At 38.1% G+C, this 26321-nt stretch overlaps 1 protein-coding gene across 8 annotated transcripts in view; it reads right to left on the reverse strand.

The window, feature by feature from the left end:
* UBE3D (ubiquitin protein ligase E3D) overlaps positions 1 to 26321 on the reverse strand; it is a 209398-nt gene that overhangs the window by 59472 nt on the left and 123605 nt on the right. Inside the window, exons 10-11 of one of the 8 annotated variants that reach the window (XR_005367966.1) lie at positions 18470 to 18556; positions 2177 to 2747 (exon numbers count right to left, since the gene is read on the reverse strand). The exons of 4 other annotated variants lie outside the window; for them this stretch is intronic. Coding sequence is in view for 2 of the 4 variants with exons in the window: in XM_038554626.1 (XP_038410554.1) it covers positions 2727 to 2747 (21 nt within the window). In the remaining 2 variants the exon portion in view is untranslated. Of the gene's footprint in view, positions 1 to 2176; positions 2748 to 3692; positions 3720 to 18469; positions 18557 to 26321 lie in introns of those variants that run through there. 3 more of the 8 variants (XM_038554626.1, XM_038554623.1, XM_038554627.1) reach the window with 3 other exon arrangements.

Consider the following 26321-nt stretch of genomic DNA (forward strand, 5'->3'; position numbering starts at 1 on the left):
CCAATAGACATCTGTTGAACTTGAGAACCTCACCATGGCAAAATTTTAAGTTGCATGATAGGTGCAATTTCACACAGTAAGGGTAGTTTATAGTCAGAAATCTTGTGTGTGTGTCTGTGTGTGTGTGTGAGAGAGAGACAGACAGACGGACCTTCCCATACTCCTTGCCCTCCCTCAGAGTTGCTCACAACCCTCCACCCCCATGTCCCACCTGTGCCCTCAGGAAGGTGTGCTTAGCCCTCTTTGGCCTGGTTCCACCTAAGACTCAAGAGAGAGGTGAAGGGGTCTAACTATACTTGACTCAACCTGATTTTATTTAGACAACGTTAGTAAATTAGAACACTCTTCTAGCCAGGTTTTCTTGACTGGTCGAGTTGTCCTGAATCCTGAGCACCTTCACCATCTCAACTGCAAACAAACACAGTAACAGCTGCTTTCTTCTCCAGAGGAATAAAGACTGTCTCAGAAGAAATTTCTATTTTATGCACTGACTGAACTCTGCTTCACTGAGTTTATTCCAGTCTCTAACAATACAAACTGAATTCTTAAGAAATATTCACACACACAAGTATTCAGCATGAATGCATTCATTTGTGAAACCAATAGTATACTAACAGACCACAGGCCACAAAAAGACCTAGACTTTGTAATGGCTATGTCAGTGGCAACGCGCTAAATGTAGTCATCAAATCTTGTTTCATTCTCTATGGCAATGGTTTTCAACTGCAGTCGATTTTGGACACCAGGGCAATGTCTGCTGATGTTTTTAGTTGTCACAACTGGGGTAGGGGGCAACAGGAATCTGGTCAGGAGAGGCCAGGGATGCTGCTCCACATCCTTGGGTGCACTGAAGTGTGCCAGGATATGTCACTACAAAATCCACCCCTGTGACAGAAGGATTATTTTGAGCTAAGACAATTGAGAGCCAGCAGAGGCAGAAAAAAGTAACTGCCTAAAAATAAAGTATAAATTTCCTTTTTTTGTAAATGAAATTTACATTTATAAAGGAAATTTCCATTTGTAAAGACATCGAAGAGAGCTACTCTGGGAGACAATTCTTATCATCTGAGGAACTCTTATCTACATAACAAGACAACCCTATTACCATACATTTCCTTCCCTCACCTTCCTATAACTTGCCTCCCCTGCCAAGAAGCCCCAAACTCTTTTTTCTTTGTTTAGCCTAAAATGGTATATAAACCTCAATTATCTGACCACCTCGTTGAGTCTCATTCCTTTGTGAAACTCCTGTGTGGATGTATGTAATTAAATTGGTTTTTTTCCTTGTTAATCTGTTTTTTTATCAGTTTGATTTGAAAACTGCAGCCATTGAAAAAGGTCTTTCCTCCCCACAGCGCAGGAGCTCAGGACAGTCTCCCACAACAATCATCCAGCCCCAAACAAATGTAAATGGTGCCGAGGTTGAGAAACCCTGTTCTACAGGGATAGCTAGAAATCTAATGCATGAAAAATCAGCTTGGTTTTTGGGAACTTAGTAGCCTAAGAGAAGCCAAACTCATTCTAGTCTATGGCCATGTGTTGTGGACATATCAGAGATCTTCAATGTTTCAAACTGTGCTTAATAAAGTGACTCTGCAGGGTCAAACAGATGGGTCTCATTCCCCCGCTGGTCTGCTGGTGACAGATTAGGAGTGCGACACTATCCTGCTCTGCTGGCAGGACAACTGTCTTGGTGAAATGAAAAGTTCACCAAAGCACAATGCCAAGTGACACTTGTGTTTTGAGTGTTAGGAAATTAGGGCATGTATAACCCAGTGTTTTGGGGGGAGAGAGGTATTAGGTGGCCTTTGGTCTAGGATGAATGCCAAGAGTCTGGATGAGCACCTAGTGAGGTTGCAGATCCAGACAGTCCTCCTGACTGTAGAGGGCGAAAGGAGATCTGCCAGGCTCCAAGTCCCATTCAGGCTCCAAGTTCCATTCAAGGCCTGAGCTGGTGACTATAGGCAAGGAGCAAACCTTTTCTGTGAAATCAGTAGCTCCCCCATGCTCCGTAGGATTCCCTCTAGCTCTGTCATTCTCATTCCATGGTTTCTTATCCACCTGCTCTGGCACACAAGGATTAAGGCAATTCTGTAACAGGACATCAGTGAGGTATACTTGTTTGATAGGCAATAGTATAGTAAAGGAAATACAGAATAAAAGGAACACGTGCAGGTTTGCATAAACAGGAAAACCTTTAATTTGATAATCACGTATTCAACAAACATTCATTTATGGAGCATCTCTTCTGAAGAAGGTATACATAATTCTCCATTTTTTCTTTCTAAAAATTTGTTTTCAACAAACCAAATGGGAAGTTTCTAAGTTTGTCTGCTTGGATGTATAGCAGTTAACATTCAGTTCCACTAACGATGACCCTCACTGCGTTCCCCAAAGGACAGATGGGACTCCACTAGTTAATAACCTTCCAGGTGGTGCTGACACAGCACATGTTTGAATATTCCTCTCTGTGGGAAATAGAGACATAACTTCTTTGCTACTGTAACTTCCTTCATTGCCTTGGTTCTTCAAGGATTTCAAGTGAACTCAACTCTTAGAGACTTTATGCCAACAGGTAAACTCACACAACTTCAATGCAATGCTCTTATTCTGTAGCTCTGGTTCTTGTGTCTGTAATGGCTGCCCACCGTGCAGAACGCTGGCCTCCCATGTGCTCCGGCCCAGAGAGCTGTCCTCCGGGGAGAGGAATGCCTCAGCTCCAACCATCACATCTTTAAAAAGGCCACCTGGAGAAGGAAGAAAAACCCACGATGCTCTACTTCTGTAACAAGATGAAATAGCTAAATGCACATTAAATCAGAATCAGGCAAATCTGGTCAATAAAGAGGCATGCTGATCTAAAAAAGAAAAATGACTCTTAGGGCAGACATTGACATTTTACAGCAGGAGCCAATTACTCCTTTTTTAATGAACCATGTCGTAATTAATATGATTCACATACACGTTAGAGAAAAAAATGAAAGTTTGTATTGATGCTCAAGTTGTACTGGCGTGAAGTAATCCAGTCCTCTTTCCCACTGGTTCCAATGGCTGTTTGGGACCTTCCTGGAGCAGAATTTTGAGTTGCGAAGATTTCCAGGCAAGTCGAGTTCCGCACAGCTGGCCTCTACTCAGGTCACACCAATGCTTTCAATCCCATGCAATTATATTTATTGTGCTTGTCAGTAGCAACTGATTTTAAAACTTAGTGTTTAAAAAAATTCAGACAGCTCCACCTACCCACTGAATGAGGCCCAGATCAAATGCATCTATTTTCCCAATAGTTTTAACCAACAGAGAAACAAACAATAAAGTTAATCATAAAAGTTTAGAAAGTTTCAGTTCAGAGGCAATAATAAGTTGGGATGTGTGCCAGTATCAGGAAGAGAGCAGACTGCAGATTAGTGACAAAGATGGAGAAGTGTGGGAGGATTGGCAAGCTCATGTGTGGCCTTGTTGGGGGGGAAAGAGTGAGCAACAGAAATAAAAACATTCTGCTCCTGGACAGTTGGTTCTTAAGTCCCCAAATGCAGTCAAAGGAGGCATGGATTTAATGATCCCTGTTAAGGGGAAAGGAAAAAGGAAGAGTCATGCAGGGCAGAAAGCATCTGTTTTATGTTGAGTAATTCAGAAGGATGTTACTCTTCATACAGTGCTAGTAAGAAAGGCACCTGCTGAGTTTCCATATCAACTTCCTGCTGGGTTTTCTATATCAGGTTCTGCAATGAGAACACCAAAGTTGAAGGAACAGGCAAGGAAGAAAGGTTAAGATTCCTAAACAAAATGTAAACGCAGACAACTGATGCAAACTTCAAGGGCTTACTATGAAGATTAAATGAGATCATAGTTATGAAAATGTGTGTGTTTCACTCCCGTGAAGCTCACTGATATTAGGGGCCCATGTATCTACCAGATAAGAAGGGGCTGTTCAAGAGACAACAGTGGGGTCCCTTAGGGGATGGTCACAGAATTACAGAGGAAGGTGTCCAGTCTGACTTCTGGTTCTCTGTGGATGGTATTTCCATCAAGTGACCCTGGCCCTGTAAGAAAAGTTTATGGGGACCTGCCAAAGAAGATAATGCCACTGTTAAGATTCAGAAACAGGCAAACCATGGATGAAATCCAGTTATCTCCCTTTTAATTCCAAAAATTGCTATGTCATGAAGTATTGCTCCCAGAATAATGGTAATACTGATAAATGTCATCATAAAGTGGTTAATAACTTTAGTTCTGGAATCACACAGACCAGTGGTTCTCAACTTGGGGTGATTTTGCCCATCAGGGGACATTTGGCAGTGTCTTTGGACATTTTTGGTTATCATAAATTGGCGGAATGTTGTTGGCATCTAGGGGGTAGAGGCCAGGGGTGTTGCTAAACATGTTATAATGCACAGCCCCCCACAAGAAAGAACTATCTGCCCTAAAATGTAGAGAATACTGATGTTGAAAAATACCGAATTATGGACACAGGATCTTAAAACTATTTGCCATATATTCGCCAATTTGCCAGCCATGTGGCCTTCAACAAACTTGTCAGCAGCCTCTCTTAGCCCTTCCTCATCTGCAAAATGGAAATTATAACAGAAACTACTCGAAACTTGTAAAACACTTCATAGCATATTTGGACTGCTTTCACCCTTGGCACAACCTGTGATTTACATAAAGCAAATGAAGAAACAGAAGCTCAGAAAAATTCAGTGACTTGCTTGGGATACAGAGCTATTAAGTGGCAATAATGGACTGAGGAAGACATTTTGATTCTTAATCAATGCTTTTCCCACTCTAAGTTTTCATATGACTGAGGTAAACTCCAGAGATTTGGGGACTTTGATTCTTATTGCTTCAAATATCAAAGATTTATTTTCTTTTGCATGCCAGTGAATATGAACTCAGGATGGAACAGCTGTGTAAGAGACTGAGCTGATTAAATAATGCAAAATGGTGCTGCTGCTGCCCCCTACCCCTAAAAGAAAAACTTTAAATTTGACCTCATGTTTTTTTTTTCCATCTCTGGTTTTCATAGTTCTGCCTGCCAAGTACATAATGTATTTTGCAGGACTTAATAACAAGAAACTGCAATCATCCTTGGGAACAGGTACTATACAATGCATTTTAGCTTCTTTTTATTTAAAACACTGTGAGTTAATATATTTCAAATGCTGATTTTGTGTTCTCTAGCTTTTATCTATGACAGCAAAAATTGCTTTCCCTAACTGCCATTTATTTTGAGAATAATTTTGTTTCATTACACTGAGAAAACTCCCTGTATTTCATCTTTTTAGCTTTATTCTTGAAAGTGAAGGTACAGCTTCAGGCTCCGTTGTTACATTTCTGGAACATATAGTTACAAAAGTATACATTATGATTAAAAACAAGGGGAAGAGGGACTTTTTCCTGTTGATTCTAAGGTTTGAGTCTCCGAATTCTGTGTACTTGGATTTGGACAGTTGGGAATAGGAAGAGGGAGAGGAAGTTAAGATGCCTAAAAATAATGTCTCTGCTTTGAGTCATCACCTAAAAACAATCTTCTTAAACCACAACAAACAGGGCTATGCTGATGTGATAGCTGACCAGATGTTAAGTTTAAAATCCTCCAATTATGTATGTTAAAAACCTTTTAATGTTCTTTTATCTTGGTTAACAAATTTATATTATTAAATTCAATTCCTCAATGTAGATTTGAAATTTCAATCAGTAAAGACATATGTTGTCAAGGCAGGCTGTACAAGATAATATAAGCATTAAAAGAAAAGGCTATCTAAGTGCTTTGGGGTGTGCTAAACAAGACAGATAAAACTGGAAAATGTGAACTTCATAATAATTGTAAGCTCTAGAAAAGACACTTTAGAATATGCACAGCCATGCACGCGTGTTTCTTTTAAAGGGTACTGTAGACTTAAAAAATTAAATAGACAAAACCTGCCTTAAATATGTATTTTTGTGTAGGTATGGCTCATGTTCAGAGTTACGTTCTGAAGCAGAATGCTTTAATGGCATGAAAAAGAGAGTTTATACTTCATGTTATAAAATTTCCTAAAATCAAATCTTATTTACAAAATAAAAAATATAAATGTAAATTTAAAAATAATATCAGAAAATGACTCAAGCATTTGTCAAATATATTTAACATCTCAAATAACATTAAGCAATTTTTAGAAACTCACTAAAATACAGCATGGGTCAGGCCCACGTTGATGATACCTGGTCTCCACTTTTCTAAGTTGGAGAAATAGTGTAAGGCATTCCTTTCTGTGGGATGGCGGGCTGGCTTCATTCATTCAATTCATTTAATCATTAAGTACTGTCTATGTGCCAGTGATTGTCCCAGTCACAGAGCACACTGAGAAGGCATTCTCTCACGGTGCTAACATGCCAGTGGGGGAGACAGCCCAGGAACGAGATGATTCTAATAAGGTGGGATAAGTTTAAGATGGATGCCTAGCGCCTGCTGGGAGAAAAAAACTATTCTTGGTTTATGAAAGGAAGTACGATTTCTGAGGCAGTACCCTGAGAGAGGTCATTATTACTCTGATTATGAAAACTGTGTTGATGGGGAGGCAAAAACCTGGCATGGCACAGAGGAGCAAGCACTTTTTCCTATTTAAGGACGGCGGCTTGCTAAATGAATAACTAACAAACAGGAAGGATGGAACAAAAAAAAAAAAAAACAAAGAAACAACACAATAAGGAAGAAGAGCCTGTCCCTCTAAAATGACAATTATGTGTATACTTAACTGGGGACCGAAATTTTAGACTAAGGGAACATTAGTGAAGCCTTCCAACTCTACACTGTCAACAAAAAATCTGTAAGAGCTTTTAGGAAGTAGGAAAAAAGAAGTAAGATAGACGTCTGTGAATTAATTTAAGCCTTGATCTTGTATTTTCTTTAAGCCACAGATGCACTATGGTAACTTATAAATAAAAAGGCTGCTGATTTTCATCTATGTGGGAGCCAGGTAAGTGAAGCATGGCTGTTTTCCAGTGCACATCTAGGTGGAAAGCCAGCAGTATGTCAAGTCAGAAAAGAGACATGTGTAGGGGGAGAAAGGAAGACTGATGCCCCTTGATCTCAAGACAGGGCTGAAAATGTGCTCAGATTCAAAAGTTACTGGATCTTGATCCTATTCACCAAATCAAGGAAGTTCCAGACATGAAATTCTCATCACTTCTTCCAGAATATGGGGATGGTGGAGAATACTGCTGACATTGGATGGTGCTCTTATAACACTGTAGTGAACAAGGAGTTCTGACGCAATCACTGAAGCTTCTAGTTATATAAAGCAAACCAAGTAACTGTGCTAATGATAGCAAATTCAGGGGCCAACATTTATATGATAGTAGTCTTTTTTTTTTTTTTTTAAAGATTTTATTTACTTATTTATTCATTCATTCATGAAAGACACAGAGAGAAAGAGAGAGAGGCAGAGACACAGGCAGAGGGAGAAGCAGGCTTCCTGTGGGGAGCCCGATGTGGGACTCGATCTCGGGTCTCCAGGATTATGCCCTGGGCCAAAGGCAGGCCCTAAACCCTGAGCCACCCCAGGATCCCCCATGGTAGTAGTCTTTAGGTGTCACATAAAAATATATGACCTCATGTACAAGATGTATTTGTTAAAATAAATAACTCGGCGGGGGTGCGGGGTGGGGTTCAAATGCATGATATAAAACACTGTCACCATTGCCTATGAGTCAAAGTATTTTTAGTTACTCGTTCCTATGGAATATCCATGGATGATAAGTCAGCAGAAGGGAACCAACAGTAGAAATGCAGCCCTGGATGTGGTGTTGTGAGAACCCCATTGTGCTGTCCCATCAGGGATAGGCCTCTGACCAAACAAGTTTATTCAGAACCAGAGTTACCAGAGCTCAGAAACAAAGGAGTGTTTTCCTCCAGTTATTCATTAATTCAAATATTTACAGCAAACTCACTTGAATAAGTAATCTTTTTAGGAAGCCATGCTCATTGTTACCTATCTTTCTTAACTCTGACATGCACTAGTATGGAAGAAGACAATACACTTGGCCTATCAGTACAATTAGAAGTGCCAGATGGGGAAATGAACCTACTTGAGAAACAAAATACTCTTCTATGGCAGATGACTGTCTGTTTAAATCTTATTTCAGTCTGTTTAGATATTTTTAAATTTCTGTTTTACTTGAAAATATTAATTCTCCTAAAAGAGATGCAACCAAGTGAGAAACCTGCCAGATTTAAAATACTTTCTGACCCTATTGTCAAGGATGGAGGAGAGACTAGTTTGTGAGGCTGTGGACACTTTTCCACGTATCCACTGGTTAACAGTGGAAAGGTGTCATTAACACATTTAAGTAGGTAGTAATGCAATGCTGTAATGCGTGGTCTTGGGGCCAGACCTTTTCGTGTGTTAGTGCAGAATTCTGACACGTAGGAAGAAGGCACAAGGTGATTTACCACACTTTTAAGGGAAAGGGCTAAGGAGGGTCCTAGCTGCCTTTGTAAATGGTCCTGGGTAACTTATCTCATGCCTGAACAGCTTATTTCTGTTGGTTGGTATTCATTAAGGTCTTTAACTGCAATTATTAAAACTTAGAGACATTGAAAAATTAAAATAAAATAAAACTCAGAGAAATCAAGGGTTGTGTTGCTCAATTTTTCTTGTTTTAATAACTGATTAACAAATATATGAATTACAGACAAAATTAGAAAATACAGAAAGTTTTTTTGTAATACCATTACTCACTGATAGCTATTAACATTTTAGATTGCTCTAGAGTTCCATTCTCTGTGTCTAACTGGACATTTCTATATATGCTGTCTTATAATATATAGCTTCTTTTTAGCCTAATAATGGATTGTAGTGACCTTCCCATGACAAAGATTATTCTATGGTATTTTTTAATGGCTGCACTAAGTTCTGCTACATATCTGTATCACGTAGGGAAAAAAAAAAAGATAAATGGAAAACTAATTTCACCAGAAAACAAATTCAAGGGTTTTCTTTGGCAAGAATAGGAATGGATGGGGGTGGTGGTTAAGGGATGGTATCGACTGTTAGGCTCAGAAGGTATTTTAGTATAATCTAGTCCAGTGGTTCGCAAGGTGCTATCTCACTAGGCGTCTCCATTTTTAATTCTAGAAGATGATAAGATTGTCCAACAAGGGAGAAATATCCAGTCCTATATCCTGATATTGATAAAGGAGAGTGGGCCCAACATCTATAAAAGGAGAGCTGAATCCTTTTTGTTAGTTATCTAGAGACTGAAGGGGCCAAATATCTCAGACTGACCTACTCTGTAAAGTTATTCTGTTAAGAGTTAAGTGAATGATTTTGGGGGGAGGGGTGGTTTGGGAGAGACAGCTTCTGATATGCCCTAATGTGGTTCTTTTCTAAACCTAATTTCCCCATATGGATTTCTACCAAAATTATTTGGTTAGTTCAGTTAAAGAAAACTGTCCTAAATTTTGATTCAAAATAAGGCTACCAGGACAGCATCAAAAGCTGGCAAAGAAACAAAATCTCCCATACATGGCTGGGTGAATATAAAATTGTACAGGCATTCTAGAAAGTAGTTTAGCACTTTCTTTGAAAACTAAACACGTAATTATTAATATGGTCCAGCAATTGCAATCTTGGACCTTTAGATTAGAGAAATGAAAACTTTTTGTTCACACAAAAAACCCTATACACAAATGTTTATGGCAGTTTTATTTTAAGAGCCAAAAACTGGAAATCAGCCCAGAGATATGGTTAAACAAACTGGTACATCCATATTGTGGAATACTATTCAGCAATAACAAGTAGCAAATTAAGGATATATGCAACTTGGAAGAATCTCCAGGGAATTATAATGACTTAAAAAAAGCCAGCCTCAAAAGGTTATATACAAGGGAACTCCATTTATATAATTTTTTTTTCTTTTCACCTATTTAACTTATTCTTCCATCACCCCCACCCTGTAACCATTAGTTTGTTCTCTACAATTAAGAGTCTATTTCTTGATTCATCTTTATTTTTTCCCTTTGCTTGTTTCATAAATTCCACAGTGAGTGAAATCATACAGTATTTGTCTTTCTCTGACTTATTTCACTTAGCATTGTATCTTCAGCTCCATTCATGTTGTTGCAAATGGCATGATTTCATTCTTTGCTATGGCTGAATAATATTTCATTGTATATAGATACCACTTCATTATCCATTCATCAATTGACGGACACTTGGGCTTCTTCCTTATCTTGGCTATTGTAAATAACACTGCTATAAACGTAGGGCTGCATGTATCCCTTTGAGTTAGTGTTCTTGTATTCTTTGGGTAAATATCCACTAGTGTGATTGCTGGATCATAAGGTACTTCTAATTTTTAACTTTTTGAGGAACCTCCATACTGTTTTCCACAGTGGCTGCACCTGTTTGCATTCCCAGCAACAGTGCAAGAGGGGTCCCCCTTCTCCACATCTTCACTAAGACCTATTGTTTCTTGTGTTAATTTTAGCCATTCTGACAGGTTTGAGGTGGTGTCTCATTGTTTTGGTTTTTCAGTTTTGATGTGCATTTCCCTGATGACATGTGACAATGAGCATCTTTTCATATATCTGTCGGTCATGTGTATGTCTTCTTTGGAAAGATATCTGTTCACATCTTCTGCCCATTTTTAAATTGGATTATTTATTTTTTGGGTGCTGAACTTTAGAAATTCTTCATATATTTTGGATATTAATCCTTTATCTGGTATGTCATTTGCAAAAATCTTCCCCCATTCCTTAGGCTGCCTTTTAGTTTTATTTCCTTCTTTGTGCAGAAGCTTTTAATTTTGATGTAGTCCCAACAGTTTATTTTTGCTTTTGTTTCCCCTGCCTTAAGAAACATATTTGGAAAGAAATTGCTTTGGCTGATGTCAAAGAAGCTACTGCCTATGTTCTCTTCTAGGATTTCTATGGTTTTAGGTCACACATTTAGGCCTTCTTTTTTTTTTTTAAGATTTTTTAAATTTATTTATGAGAGACACAGAGAGAGAGGCAGAGACACAGGCAGAGGGAGAAGCAGGTTCCATGCAGTGAGCCCGATGTGGGACTCAATCCCAGGACTCTGGGATCACTCCCTGAGCTGAAGGAAGACACTCAACCACTGAGTCACCCAGGTGTCCCCACATTTGGGTCTTTAATCCATTTTGAATTTATTTTTGTATAAGAAAGTGGTCCAGTTTCATTTTTTTGTATGTTGCTGTCCAGTTTTTCCCAGTATCATTTGTTGAAGAGACTTTTTTCCCACTGTATATTCTTTCCTGCTCTGTTGAAGATTAATTGACCATATACTTGTTGGTTTATTTTCTGGATTTTCTAATCTATTCCATTGTATATAACATTTTGAAATGAAAAGATTTATAAATAGAGGACAGGGTAATGGTTGCTAGTGGTGGTGGAGAGGGGAGAGATAGTGACAATATAATAGGGCAATAGGATGGATCCTGGTTGAAATGCTGATGGACCTGCTCAGTGTCTTGACTGTGGTGGTAGAAACACAAACATACACAGGACAGGGGATAGAATGCACTCACATATGGAACCACATACATGAGTACACACACACACAAAGGGATAAAACCAGGGAAATCTGAGTAAGATGGGAGGGACTGTACCATGTCAATACTTTGGTTGTGACACTGTACTATACTTCTGCACAGTGTTTGCATTGGGGGACACTGGCCAAAGTGTACAAGCAATATTCTACATTATTTCTTATAACTGCAAGTAAATCTACAACTATTTCAATAAAAATTTCAACAAAAAAATGCTACAATTCTTGGCAAATGATGTTGTCTAGCTTTCTTCAATCCAGTTACCTCTACATGTAGCTTTCAAATGCATATTAAAAATCTTGCCCACATTAATGTTCTGGTCAATATATTACTGAGATCCCATTTACCTCAGGGGAATGACCTGAGTAAGCCAGTAAGTTAATTTTGTAATGAGTTCTAAAGCAGATGGCTAGAGTGAGACAGAACACCATTACATTTAACGTGGTTGGGCTGACAGCCTGGCATTAAATGCTTAGATTACACACAATAGCATCTTAAATCTTAGGTTGTATATGAACTACTTACTCTAAATAGTCCACTAAGCACATTCTTTTTTGTTTTTTTTATTGCTTTGGAGTAAATTATGAAGAAAGATTCTTGCATGTTTTTAAACTCAAAATGTCATAGCAGATTTTCTAGGCACATAATAAACACTAAATATTTTTTCAGACTGATTACATTAGACTTAAATTCTAATTTTACTCTTAAAAGTAATATTACCTTAAACTTTATAAGAGATTTGGAGAAATGAGAAAAAGGAAAAAAAACATATGCTATAATAATCTAATATAATTATCACTTGGGCCTAGGGGCACCTACGTGAGTGTCCAATCTTGATTTTGGCTCAGGTCATTGAATCCCGCATTGGGCTCTGCACTTAGCAAGGAGTCTGCTTGAGGATTCTCTCTCCCTCTCTCTCTATCCTACCCCATCTGTCTCTCATTCTCTCAAGTAAATAAATAAATCTTAAAAAAAAATTATCACTTGGGTCTATTTTTATACAGTTTTAGGATGCATTTTTAAAATATCGATTATCATAATTGCATATTTTTGATATCATAAACATTTTTACATGTTGCTCAGTAAGTCTTTATTCTATTTTAATAGCTGCAAAATAATTCATCTGAATTTAATCCATTACAAACTTAAATTGTTCCCAGGTTTATTAAGATCATAAGCAATAATTAAATAATCATTTTTATCTTTATAGAATTTTCCCATTTTTTTAGGATATTCCCTTAGGATTGAGTCTCAGAAATGGGATTACTGGATTGAAAGGTAAAAATATTATTATAATTTGATGCATATTTTTTCCAATGAGCTGTACCAACTGGCAATGCCATCGTGATTAGGTTTTTGTTTTTTAATCAGCACTAATTTAATAAAAAAATGACATCTCAATCCTTTTTGAATTTATAATTGCTGTGAGTTTAAACATTCTCCCAAATGTTTGTTTAATAACTTGTTTTTCTTGTGAATTGGCTAACTGTGAATTCACATTTTTTTCTTTACCTACCAACAGGGGGTTTAGTTTCTTTTTTTTAATAGTTTGGAAAAGTTCTTTAGTAAATGTTAATATGTTTTTTATGCAGGGAAGAAATCAAGTGCCAAGCACAGTCTCATTTCACTAAATCCTTACAAAATCCACTTGAATTAAATATCTAATTTAGTTGTCCCAAGTTATAAAAGAGGAACCAAGATTCAGAGAAAGTAACTTTTGCTCACAAATATAAGCAAGGAACAAGTGTAGGTTGCAATCAGGTCTTTGTTTCTGAGCCTAGTATTCATTCCATCATAAAAACTCCCTTACCTAATTATGGTGAAAGATAATTGCTATAGTAACTTTAGTTGAAGAAAGAATCCATAATATCCCAATTTTAAGCCAGATTTAGTAGCAGTTAAAATGATGTAGACACTCTATTTTTTTTTTTAATTTTTATTTATTTATGATAGTCACACAGAGAGAGAGAGAGAGGCAGAGACATAGGCAGAAGGAGAAGCAGGCTCCATGCACCAGGAGCCCAATGTGGGATTCGATCCCGGATCTCCAGGATCACGCCCTGGGCCAAAGGCAGGCGCTAAACTGCTGCGCCACCCAGGGATCCCAACACTCTATTTTTTAAGAAGAAAGTAGATTACTTCTTTTGGATTAGATATAAGAAGGAGAAAGAAGAACTAGAATGCAGATTAAAACCCTTCTTGTAAAAAGAATTCATTGGTTGGAAGACAAAGCTTCTGGAAAATGAAGAGAGCCAACAGGACAGATGAGAAATTGGCACAAAATCTCAGAATAGAATTTTTGTCTGTAAGTTTAAAAAGCAAGATGAGTTAAACTGGCAGAGTTTAGGCAATTCAGTAAAAAAAGATTATGACTTGGAATCATTAAATAACAGTTAAGGACTGGCAAGAAAGGGATCAAATTGTAACCAGATGCCTATTTTCTTTGGCCATTTACTAGTAGGCATTACTTGGAAAATATAATATTTAAGAACAAATAAATCTTTAAAAAGGAAAACATGGTAATATATGCAGTTTTACATAAACACCATTTATTTCTTAAGCCTGTTATTTGGAGTTGTGAGAAATAATCAGGGATCATAAAACTGTTAATTAATCTATTTATTTTAAAGGAGAGGTAGAGAAAGGTTTATGAGGATTTTGTAACTACAAAACACAACAAAAGTAAACTCTCATCCTAACAGAGCGGAACACACTGAAGAGGACAATGCTATGTGACGTTTACTGTGCACAAGCTTTTGCCTTTTTTCACTCTAAGCCTCACGGAAAACAAAGAGGGGCTCTTTTCTATGAAATTGCTTGTGCAGCTTCTCCAGGTCAGGAATAGCTTAGGGTCTGGGACTAGAAAAGAGCAGCAGTAATCAAGGTGCAGAGCTGGAAGTTTTATACCCACCATTTAAGATCCAGAAGAAGCTGGAAGAATCAGTGGGATACTAGGAAGGCTCACAAAGGAGAACTCTAATTGCTATGGAAAGAAGACTGGAAAGCTGGAGATAGAGTATAATAAATAGAGAAATGTAAAAACAGATTAACATGAGAAGGCAGCACTCTGCACAGCTAGAAGCTGCAGGACAGCAAAGATCTAGAGTCTGGACTACGGGAAAGCTAAAACTAAACTCATCCTCTAACCCCCCACTCCCACCCCACCCTATGAGCCGAATGCCCACTGAGAGCCTCAGCTCACTCTGGTTCTGAACACTGATGGGTGTAGGGATAAGTGATAAAGAATGTAAATGGCATGGCAGGCCCTGAACAGATGAGTCTCTCAATGAATGAATAGAGATTATTATTATTATTACTATACTTAAATGGTTTATGTATTTTACATATTGCTACAGATGCATCTTCTTCTGTCTGCTGTTCATGAATGACTCTAGGTTTCTTTAATTATTTTTATTTTTTAAAGGCTTTATTCATTTATTAATGAGAGAGAAAGAGAGGCAGAGACATAGGCATGGAGAGAAGCAGGCTCCCTGTGATGAGCGTGATGTGGGACTCAATCCCAAGACTCCCAGATCATGACTTGAGCCAAAGGCAGATGTTCAACCACTGAGCCACCCAGGTGCCCCTCTTTAATTATTTTTAAAGAAAGAAATACAAATGGCTTATAAAATATCCAAGGCTTAAGATTTTTTTTTTGTTACTCTAAGTAACAATAACATTTACCAGTGACAGTTACCAAAATTGCAGATATTGACAAAACCATTGCAAACCTATAGTATTTCCAAATAAAGAATGCAGATGGCCTGGTGTAAAATATCACCTGCTATGTGAAAAATAACTCCAAGCTCAGAGGCCACTGATAGGATTACGTAGAGGTTCTCTGGAGGTGTGTAATGGGTAGCACTCCTAGGGATGTAACCTCGGGATAGCCAGCATATCCTTGGTTATCAACATAATCTTCTTAAATATGCAGCTCTGAATCCAGGATAACTATGAGCCAGGAACTATAATCCAGGACTATACTATGAGTCTTTAATACATGAAATTATTTGGCTGAATTTACAATAATTACGTCCTTACCAAATATATCCAAATTATATAATAACATTAACCAGAAAGAAGAGTCTGACTGATTATTCAAGATATTCTGTAAAACGGTGGGAATGAATAGGTAGATATAAGCACAACCTATAACCACTCAATCATTAGTGTATTACAATGTAAACTGCACTTTTCTGGCTACTGGGGCATCAAATACTTGGAAATGACCAAAATTCAACTATATTTTGTTGGGAAATACCAGCATCTTTCAAAATCAGCTAGCCATAAAATACTGGCCTTTAATTCATTATGAGACCGGATCTTGGCATCTCTCCACAAAAATGCAAGTTCTGTGAGTTGGCATCACTGATTAACTGAAGAATTTGCATAGTTCAATGCAAATCAAGGCTGGTACAATATATACCTGGAAGAAACAGCCTGGTTTAGGAGAAAGAACATACCTATTTTCCAGAAACAAATTTTGGTCAGGCTACAAAATTTTCATGCCTTAGTTTCTTCATCTGTAAGAAGGGGTCTCCCTCTCTCTCCATTGGTCAAGGATTGCACCAGACACTGCAATGTTTGTAACTGGCCCCAAACAGACCAACCTTTTCTCCACACTTGGGTCTGGCAAAGCTTATTTAGTCAAGAGCCTTCCTCCATGTGTCTAGAAGGGGTCTGAAATTCATGACTGGTAAGCTACAAAATTAAACACCAAGTAAGTACCTAGGGGTATTTAATGGTAAAATGAGAAATATTTTTTTTTCAGGATTAGAATTTTAAGAGAACATACAGAAATATAAGTTTTGATCTGATAAGAATAAAGACTATAACTTCTCCAAGTCAACCATGAGAAAAAATACATTATGTTTTGATGGAGAGTGAAGAAAAATTTGAAACTCCTATGTTTTGGGTGTCTTTAACACATTTCAATTGCTAAAAGGCTTGGAGCATAAACAAGTATTCCACTGAGTGTGCTGTGCTCTCAGAACTATTCCACTTGGTATAGGCTTTAAACACTTTTGACAAATGCTTTCTATTTTCCATTGATTTAGGGGTAAAAAATGTCTTTGAAAAGAAACAATGTTTTTAAAAAAATTTTCCTGAAATTTCCTTCCCTGCAAGGTCTTCATCTTTCTTTCCTTTGTTTTTTTCTAAGGATTTATTTATTTATTCATGAGAGACAGAGAGAGAGAGAGAGAGGCAGAGACATAGGCAGAGGGAGCAGCAGGCTCCTCACAGAGAGCCCAGTGTGGGACTCGATTTGGTATCCTGGGATCAGGCCCTGAGCCGAAGATAGACACTCAACCACTGAGCCACTCAGGCGTCCCAGGTCTTCATCTTTCTAAACTGTGAGAAGTAAGTGCGCCCAGATGGCAGTCCCTCAGTAAGGATACTTGGGCAACCAAAACCCAGTATGAGTTAAGGGTGTACAATCTCATTCCTTTTCTCAAGAACCTTAGGTTCATAACATTAGTATGATGCTAGTAACAAACAGGGAGATAAAAATGTTGGGATCAGGTTAATCAATGGGATACTAATGTTTTTGTTCTGAAAAACTTATAAAGAAACCCAGCAGGATAGGCTCCTCACTCAAGCCCAGTGTTCCCTAGGAGCCAACTCCCCCTGTTCAACCTTCTGCCGGTTAACCCATGACACCAGCAATCTGCAGGACACTTAGCTGTTTTTTGTTTTTAACTTATGAAAAGTTTCAGATATTAACATTCTCTAGTAGAGAGGACAGTATAACAAATCCATAAATAATCAGAAACAATAATTACCAACCCATAGCCATTTTGTTTCATCCAAATCTCTGCCACAACTTTTTGAAGCAAATCCCAGACTTAATATTTTGTACATAATTCAGTATGTATCTTTAAAAGACTATAAAAATAAAAACACAGTGCCATGATCACATCTAAAATATTAATAATTCCTGAACATAAATATCCAGTTGGTAATCACATTTCCCCAACTAGCTCATAAAATATTTTAGCAATTGTTTGTTCACATCAGAATTCAAATATCCAAATATGCTCCCATTATTACAATTCATGTGGCTTTTATATCATAAGATCCTCTCTCTCCTTTTTTCTCCTTTTGCTTTTTATGTTTCAAAGAAATCAGGTCTTTTGTCCTGTAGTATTTCTCAGAGACTGGAATATGGTGACTGTTTTTGTGTTTGTTCATCATGAACTTATAAAAATATATTTGATATGCTTTAATCCAATGCAGTCATTATTCTTATGGATACTCCACTTGTACTATGTTGGTTAGTGAGAATCTTTCCATTTTGGAGCCTGTAAGTCCTATTGATATGATCCTTGTAATTTACAATAGTTTTCTGTTTGTTTACTTTTTTTTCCCCTTCTGGTAGGAAGGATTCAGGAAGACTCAGCCTCATCTTACACATTTCTATCGTAGACATAGAATCAGCCATTTCCCCAAGAAGCCTGGTTCCTTTAGAGAGGGATAGTATTCAGAGATCACAACTACAGATTGTCCTTTGTACCTGTTACCTCATATATACAGGTATACACAAGACGCTCTTCTTCTGGAACCCAGCGTGTTCCCTTTTCAAAGTTCAGTGAGAAAATACCAAGCTTCAAGCATCCTTGTATCCTATTCAGAAACCAGGTCCTAAACAACTCAGAGATGATTTTTTTTTCACCTGGTCAGCCAGGGGACAGGTTAAAATACCACATTAGCAACAAATTATTTTGGTGGACAGAAACTAAAAACAAGAAAGCTCATGAGTCCCTTCCTTTTTCTGGTATTAAAGGAAATACCTTGGTTCCATTTTGAGAACTTAGATAGAAAAAGGAATCTTTGTACATAGAGAATTTAATTTTTTTTTTAACTAAGTAAAGACATTCCTGTATGAGTAAAAGAAAAATTCTAGAAAAAGACTCACCAAGAATCTCCCTTGGACATGGAATTACAAAGGTGACTCACTGCCTTGTGTGGGTACGGGTCCCTGCTGGTAATTTATTTGTCAAAGCTGTGGAAGGATGACATAGGGGTGATCATTGTGTGAGGCTGTGGGCATTCGAAGGCTATCCCAAAGAAAACAGAAGTAGTTTTATATACTTGTCCAGCTAATTAGGAGGAATATTTCTGACCTCACTAAAGGAAAATATTCTTTAAACCTCACAGTATGTTTGAAAACAGAAAAGAAAGCGTAAAACAGAAGGGTATGTCTCATGGTAGTTTTTATACTTTAGAGCAAATTTATTCAGATGGTAAAAGGTTTCTCAGTCCCTAAGGAATAGCAGCAGGTTCCTATAGGACTGCTATGTGGGGATAGGGAATTTAATGGAAAGTCCTACAAATTAACCATAAAACTACTTAAAAATATACTTCCAAAAAGAAGATAAATGATCAAAAAGCACCTGAAAAAGTATTCAATATCCTAAGTTATCAGGGAAACACAAACAAAAATCATTATGAGATACCAAACCACCAGCTAAAATAAAAGACTGACAACTCCAAATGATGTCGTTGATGATGACTTGGAGCAACTGCAACACTCATACACAGCTGCTGGGAGTATAAAATGGCATAACCACTAGCAGAAGTGTTTGGCAGTTTATTAAAAGTTAAATATACATCTACCCTACAACCCAGAAGTTCCATTCTTAGATATTTACTGAGAGAAATGAAAACATGTCTACAAAAAGATCCACAAAATATCTGTAGCAGCCGTATTCAAAATAACTGCAAATAAGAAACAACCCAATTGTCCATCAATAGCAGAATGGATTCGCAGAGTGTGCCATACAATGGAACACTATTCTGCAATGAAAAATAAACCACTGATAAATGCAGTAACATGGATAAATCACAAAAACATCAAGTGAAAGACCAGACACACAAAAAAAATAGTGTTTGATTTAGTTTATGAAAAGTTTAAAAATTGGCAAAATGAATCTAACATGATAGAAATTAGATACTGTGTTTTTGGAGGGTAGACTAAAGAAAGAATCCAAAGAAAACTTTCTGGAGGAATGGATATGATCTATATCTTCTTTTCTGAACATTAGTTACATGGCTATAAATCAGTGGTTCTAAACCAGGGTGATTTTGCCTCCCAGGGGACAACTGGCAATGCTTGGAGGCACTTTTGATTGTCATGACTAGGGGGGATGCTACTGGTATCTAGTGGGGAGAGACCAGGGATGAACAAGACAGCTTTCCTACAACAAATAATTATCAAGTCCAAAATGTCAATAGTGCCAGGGCTAACAAACCTAGTATATATACAATTGTCAAAACTCATCAAACTGAAAAGCTAAGATCTGTACATTTTATTAAATGTTAATTATTACTGAAAGAAAGAAAGAAAGAAAGAAAGAAAGAAAGAAAGAAAGAAAGAAAGAAAGAAAAAGAATTCAACAACCCCTTCCTCACCTCCAAAAGTATATTTGGAGAAGATTGGCTAAAAACAAAAAAAGAAAAGAAAAGAAAAACTTCATATATATTTTTTAAAGATTTTATTTATTTATTCATGAGAGACAGAGAGGCAGAGACACAGGCAGAGGGAGAAGCAGGCTCCATGCATGGAGCCCGACGTGGGACTTGATTCCAGGTCTCCAGGATCAGGCCTTGGGCCAAAGGCAACGCTAAACTGCTGAGCCACCCGGCCTGCCCAAAAAACTTCGTATTTTAAACTTAGGAGAGTTCACCTGCTCAAAAAATGAATTTCGTATTAAAACTGTATGTAATTAATGTTTATTGAAACAAAAGAATATTGGTTTTTGGTTCCACATGTAAGATGTAAGGAGCTTAGAAGTTACCACTCCATACAAACAAGTAAAAAGCTGAATAGACTGAAAAATCAACAATTCTTCCTGAATCAGTAAGAGTGGGGAGGCCACAGGGCAGACTACTGCCTTTAAGATTGGAGAGACAAGAGAATATAGGGAGTCCTTGCTTATTGGAGCAGAAATTGAGGAGGAGAAACTGCTGTGGGAACTAGTACTACAGTAGGAAAACCTGAACGCATAATTGATGAAGTGCTGGAGGCTCAGTGTGGACAAGTCTGAGAGCTAAAAACTCTAAGGGGATCCATCATAATGAACCCCCACAATTTTGTGAGATTGACCTCCTGGGGGTCGGCCATGAACTCACAGAAAATATCAAGAAAAAAAATCCTCTCACGCTTCCAGATTGGGAAGGGAAAAAAGGTCTATTCAGAAATATACCAGAGCATTCTCTTCTTAACAAGGTCTGTCCTCCTGGGAAACCAGTTAACCACAGCCTAACCTGCTAGGGTGTTATCAGAACCGAAAACTAATTTCCCCAGATAAACCCAATTTATCTGGGAAAAGGGAAATAGCCAACTCCAGTCAGCTCTAGCCATTCTGTCCCACCTGAGGGGAGAAAAAGAAAAAAAAAATTGAGAAACAGATGTATAGTTCACAGTCCAGAGGCATAGGCTCAATAAATAACTAAGACTTAATTACAGGACTATAATTCCCCTCTTCATATACCTCTCTACCATATTCTTAAAGGCCTATTTACAAGCAGTTCCTTTTACCCAGTACATCATGTCCAGCTATCAAGAAAAAAAGACAAGGCATGCTAAAAGTTAAAAAACAGTTTTGAAGAGACAGAGCAAGAACCAGGTGTGGCATGACGGAATTCTCATACTGAGAATTTAAAACAACAATAATTCATTAGCTAAGGACTCCTTGATAGAACATGTAAGAATAGATGTATAATGTAGCAGAAAGATGGGAAACCTAAGAAAGAACCAAAAAGAAAAGCTAGAGGTCAAAAACATTGTAAGAGAAATGAAGAATACCTTTGATGGGGTTAGCAGTAGTAGACCAGACACAGCTGCAGGAAGAATCACTGAATTTGAGGCTATCTTAATTATTACTGAAAACCAAATGCAAAGAAAAAAAGGACTGATGGAAAAAAAAATCTAAGGACTGTGAGACAACTACGAAACATGTAACATATGTGTAATGAGAATAGTAGAAGAAAGAAACAGAAAAAATAACTGAGAGTTTCCCCCAAATTAATGTCAGGCACCAAACCACAGATTCAGAAAGCTCAGAGAACATGAAGCAGGATAAATGCCTAAAAAACTCCACTACATTTAGCCATATCATTTTCAAGAAAAAGATCCTGAAAGAAGCCAGAGAGGGGAGGGAAATACCTTACCAACAGAGGAACAAGGTTAAGAATTAGACCCATTTTTTTCCCAATTTTTTATTCAAAGTCATATAAGCAAGAGAGTAAAGTGAAATATTTAAAGTATTGAGAAAAAAAAAATAATACCCCACCATCCTAGATTCTACACCCTGTGAAATTATTCTTCAAAAGTAAAAGAGAAATTTTCTCAGAAAAACAAAAATCAAGGGAATTTGTTGCCAGTAGACTTCTTTCAAGAAATATTATAAAAGTTCTTTTTTTTTTTTCTTTTTAGAGAGAGAGACCGACCACATGAGCAGGGGGGTGGCGGCAGATAAAGAAGGAGAAAGAGAGAATCTTAAGCAGGCTCTCCATTGAAGGCAGAGCCCAACACAGAGCTTGAACCCACAACCCTGAGATCATGACCTGAGCCAAAATTAAGAGTCAGACATTCAACTGACTGAGCCACCAATGTGCCCCAAAAGAAGTTGTTTAGGAGGAAAATCATATAAGTCAGAAACTCAGATCTACATAAACAAAGAACATCAAAGAAGATGTAAATGAGGTAAAATACAACCTTTTTAAAAACTGGTCTAACAGGGGCGCCTGGGTGGCTCAATCAGTTAAGCGTCTGTCTTGGGGTTGGGTCATGATCCCAGGGCCTTAAGAATGAGCTCCACACTGGACTCCCTGCTCAGCGGGGATTCTGCTTCTCCCTCTTCCTTTTCCTGCCACTCCCTCTGTTTATGTGCTCTGTTACATAAATAAAATCTTAAGAAAAAACTGGTCTAACAAATAAATGTATTTGATTATGTATGCTTATGTATATATCTTATGTGTGTGTGTGTGTTTATGTATTTATACGTGAAATGAATGACAGCAATGATATAAGGGACAGGAGGGAGCAATTAGGATTGTTTTGCTATTATATTCACTCTACCTGTGAAGTGGTATGGTGTTATTGGAAGTGCACTTGGGGGACAACTGGGTGACTCAGCAGTTGGGCATCTGCCTTCGGCACATATGGGATCCAGGATCAAGTCCCGCATCGGGCTCCCTGTGGGAAGCCTACTTCTCCCTCTGCCTATGTCTCTCTCTGTCTCTCATGAATAAATAAATAATCTTTTTTTAAAAATGAAGTGGACTTGTATTAGTTTTTTTTTTTTAAGATTTTATTTATTTATTCATAAGAGACACAGAGAGAAAGAGAGCACATGGCAGAGGCACAGGCAGAGGGAGAAGAAGGCCCCATGCAAGGAGCCTGACATGGGACTCGATCCCAGGTCTCCAGGATCAGGCCCTAGGCTGAAGGTGGCACTAAACCGCTGAGCCACCCGGGCTGCCCAACTTGGATTAGCTGTAAATGTATACTGCAACCTCCAGGGTAACTATTAAATTTTTTTTTTTAAAGTATAACCACTATGTTAACAAAGGAGAGAAAATGCAACCCTATAAAATGTTAAATTAAAACCATAAAAGACAGAAAAGAAGTATAAGGCAAAAACAGGAACAAAGAATAAAGGCAACAAATAGAAAACAGCAACAAATTTGTAGATATTAACCCAACTATTTTGAATCATCACTTTGAACGTCAGTGGTCTAGAAGCACCAATTAAAAGACAGAGATGGTCAGAATGAGTCAAAAATAAGACCCAAACAAATGTTGTCTACAAGAAACTCACCTTAAATATAAAGACACATGTAAATGGGTAGAGAAAAAGATACCATGGTAACACTAATCAAAGAAAGTAGGAGTAGTTATTATTTTCAGACAAAGCAGACTTCAAAGCAAAGACATTACCAAAATGATAAAGGGGTCAATTCTCCAAGACCAATTCTTTTTTTTTTTTTATAAATTTATTTATTTATTTATGATAGTCACACACAGAGAGAGAGAGAGAGAGAGAAAGGGAGAGACATAGGCAGAGGGAGAAGCAGCCTCCATGAACCGGGAGCCTGACGTGGGATTCGATCCCGGGTCTCCAGGATCGCGCCCTGGGCCAAAGGCAGGCGCCAAACCGCTGCGCCACCCAGGGATCCCTCCAAGACCAATTCTTAACCATGTATACATACAACAACAGTGCATCAAGCTACGTGGGGCAAAAACTAAGAGAACTGTAAGGTGAAACAGACATATATACTATTATAGTTGGATATGGACAGATCCAACAGGCAGAAAATAAGTAAGGACAGAGTAAAATAAATAAAAATCAGTAAGAAAAAAAAGATAGGAAACCCGGTTTTAAAAATGGGCAAAAGACTGGAATAGACATAGCACAAAAAAGGGTGTCCATGTGGCCCACAGACAGAGAAGGTGCTCAGCTTCATTAGTCATTAAGGCAAACAAATTAAAAGCACAATGAGCTATCATGGCATTTACCAGAATGGCTCAAATAAAAAAGACAGAAAATACTCACTGTTGTTGATGATTTAAGGGAACCAGAATTCATATACCCTGGTGGGAGTTTAAATTAATACAAATACTTTGGAAAACTGCCAAATATCTGCCAAATATCTACTAAAGCTGAACGGATTCTATAATCCTCCTCCTAGGTAAATATCCACCAGAAAAGCACAGACAAGCACCAAAGACTCTATAGAACTGTTCATAGTTGTAGTGCTTGCAATAGCAACGAACAGCAACCTAAATGTCTGTCCATACAAGAATGGATAAAGCACAGTTTACACTCATAAACTAGAATACTACACAGCAGTGAGAACAAATGAAGGACTGCCATAGGCAATCATAACGTTGAAAGAAAGCAGACTCAAAGGGGCATCTCCTGTATGATTCCACTGACAGGATATTTTGGAATAGGCCATAATCATCAACTATGATAGAATTCAGAGTGGAGATTGCCCTTTGGAGGACAGGATCCACACTCCATTTATTATTTCTTGATCTACATGCTGGTTAGATAGGTGGACCTACTTCTTAAAAATTCACTGATGAAGTTGCCTGGGTGGCTCAGTTGGTTAAGTGGCTGCCTTAAGCTCAGGCCATGATCCTAGGGTTCTGGGATTGAGCCCCATGTCAGGCTCCCTGTTCAGTCTGCTTCTCACTCTCCCTCTGCCCCTCCTCGGGCCCTGTTCGTCCTCTCTCTCAAATAAATAAAATCTTTTTAAAAAATTCACTGATGAACATTTGTGTACTTTCCTACATGCTATACTTCAATAAAAATTTGACTTACAGAATGTAAAGGAAAAAAAATACTGGGAGAAAGACTGATGGGGACCAGGGAGTCATTTCAATAATTCTTTTCAAATATGCTCTTATCTTCCCTTCTTACACTTGTATAACTTGTACCTGGACTACTCTACGTAAAACCTCCTGAGGAAATTAAATTTTGGCCTTAGGGAAGTGTTTAGACAGTCCATGCACAGACAGTCCTGGGGTGAGAAAGCACCGTGGAATTGGAGTAGAGTCTGGCACAGGCTGCAGGTGAGTCAGGCCAGGGTTCCTGGTAAGCCTCAGCATTCCTTAACCCAATCTGGAATGTCACACTCTTGCTGGGCCCATTTGCTCAGTGCTCAACAAAAGCATTGGGTCTGAGGCAGCCACAGGGAGCAGTAGGCATGGAGCGTGGTGACGACTTCCAAAGGGGCATCCCTTTGTCCCACAGGTCACAATAACAGGCTGGCAACTGATTTGTGTAATTCCATCTGAATCTCAGAGGAAATTTCTAGTACAAAGTAGAAAGTTGTTCTTCAGTGGAAAGAAAAATGGATCCGAAAATGTAATGCTGTGAACTAGTTTATGGCACAGGTACTATTAACTCTGATGTTTGCGAAAAACAAGTAGCTCACAACTTGGGTTACTAAAGTTGAATTTCACAAACATTTTTTTCCTTAGGGGAATCTAAACTGTATAATATTAGCCTTCCTGCCAGGGATTTTCAGGCCTTCCTAATGCTTACAGTGGTAACCGGAATACATTCTCTACTAAGCCTGGAGGCAGCCCTGAGTCAGCTCTTCCCATTACCTGTACACCTAAGCCATTCAGGAGATATTATTCAGAAATGCCTCTGGAGGAGATGCTACAGAGCTCCACCAATATTCTGGCCTTCTCCTATACCAAGAACTTTTTCTTTAAGTTTAAATTAACTGACTTATAGGCATTCACATCTGCTTTCTTTCCCTTTATGTAGGAGTTGCTGCTTCATCCTTTGGGTGGGACAAACTAGAACTCCCAAGTTAAAAAAAATTGTCCACAAAAACTTCGTCACTCACTCCCTCTCAGAAGCCTGATTTCTATACTTGTCTCTAACCTTCACATTGATTCTCCAGGCTTCGAGGTCTATGAGCAATGAAGCCCATTAGCTAAATTCTTTTGGAAACCTGACAGCCTCACACTGTGCTGTTGTTCCTATGGGCACATCTGCTACACAGTAGGAGAATGAGATTGGATGCAGTCCTTCCCCCGCCTCCTAACTTTACTGTTTAAAATGGCACTGAGTTTTAGAAGTGGTAGGCAGTAGACAATTAAGGCATCCTTATACTTTGGTCACTATCTTGACATATTCAAATACTCCAGCTTTATGTTCATCATTGATTAAACACTTGAACTGCTGATTCCAGAGAGCTACTTCTTAGAATGGGATTCAATAGACAAAGCACTAGTGATT

Source organism: Canis lupus, chromosome 12 (assembly GCF_011100685.1).
Source record: "Canis lupus familiaris isolate Mischka breed German Shepherd chromosome 12, alternate assembly UU_Cfam_GSD_1.0, whole genome shotgun sequence".
NCBI lineage: Eukaryota > Metazoa > Chordata > Mammalia > Carnivora > Canidae > Canis > Canis lupus.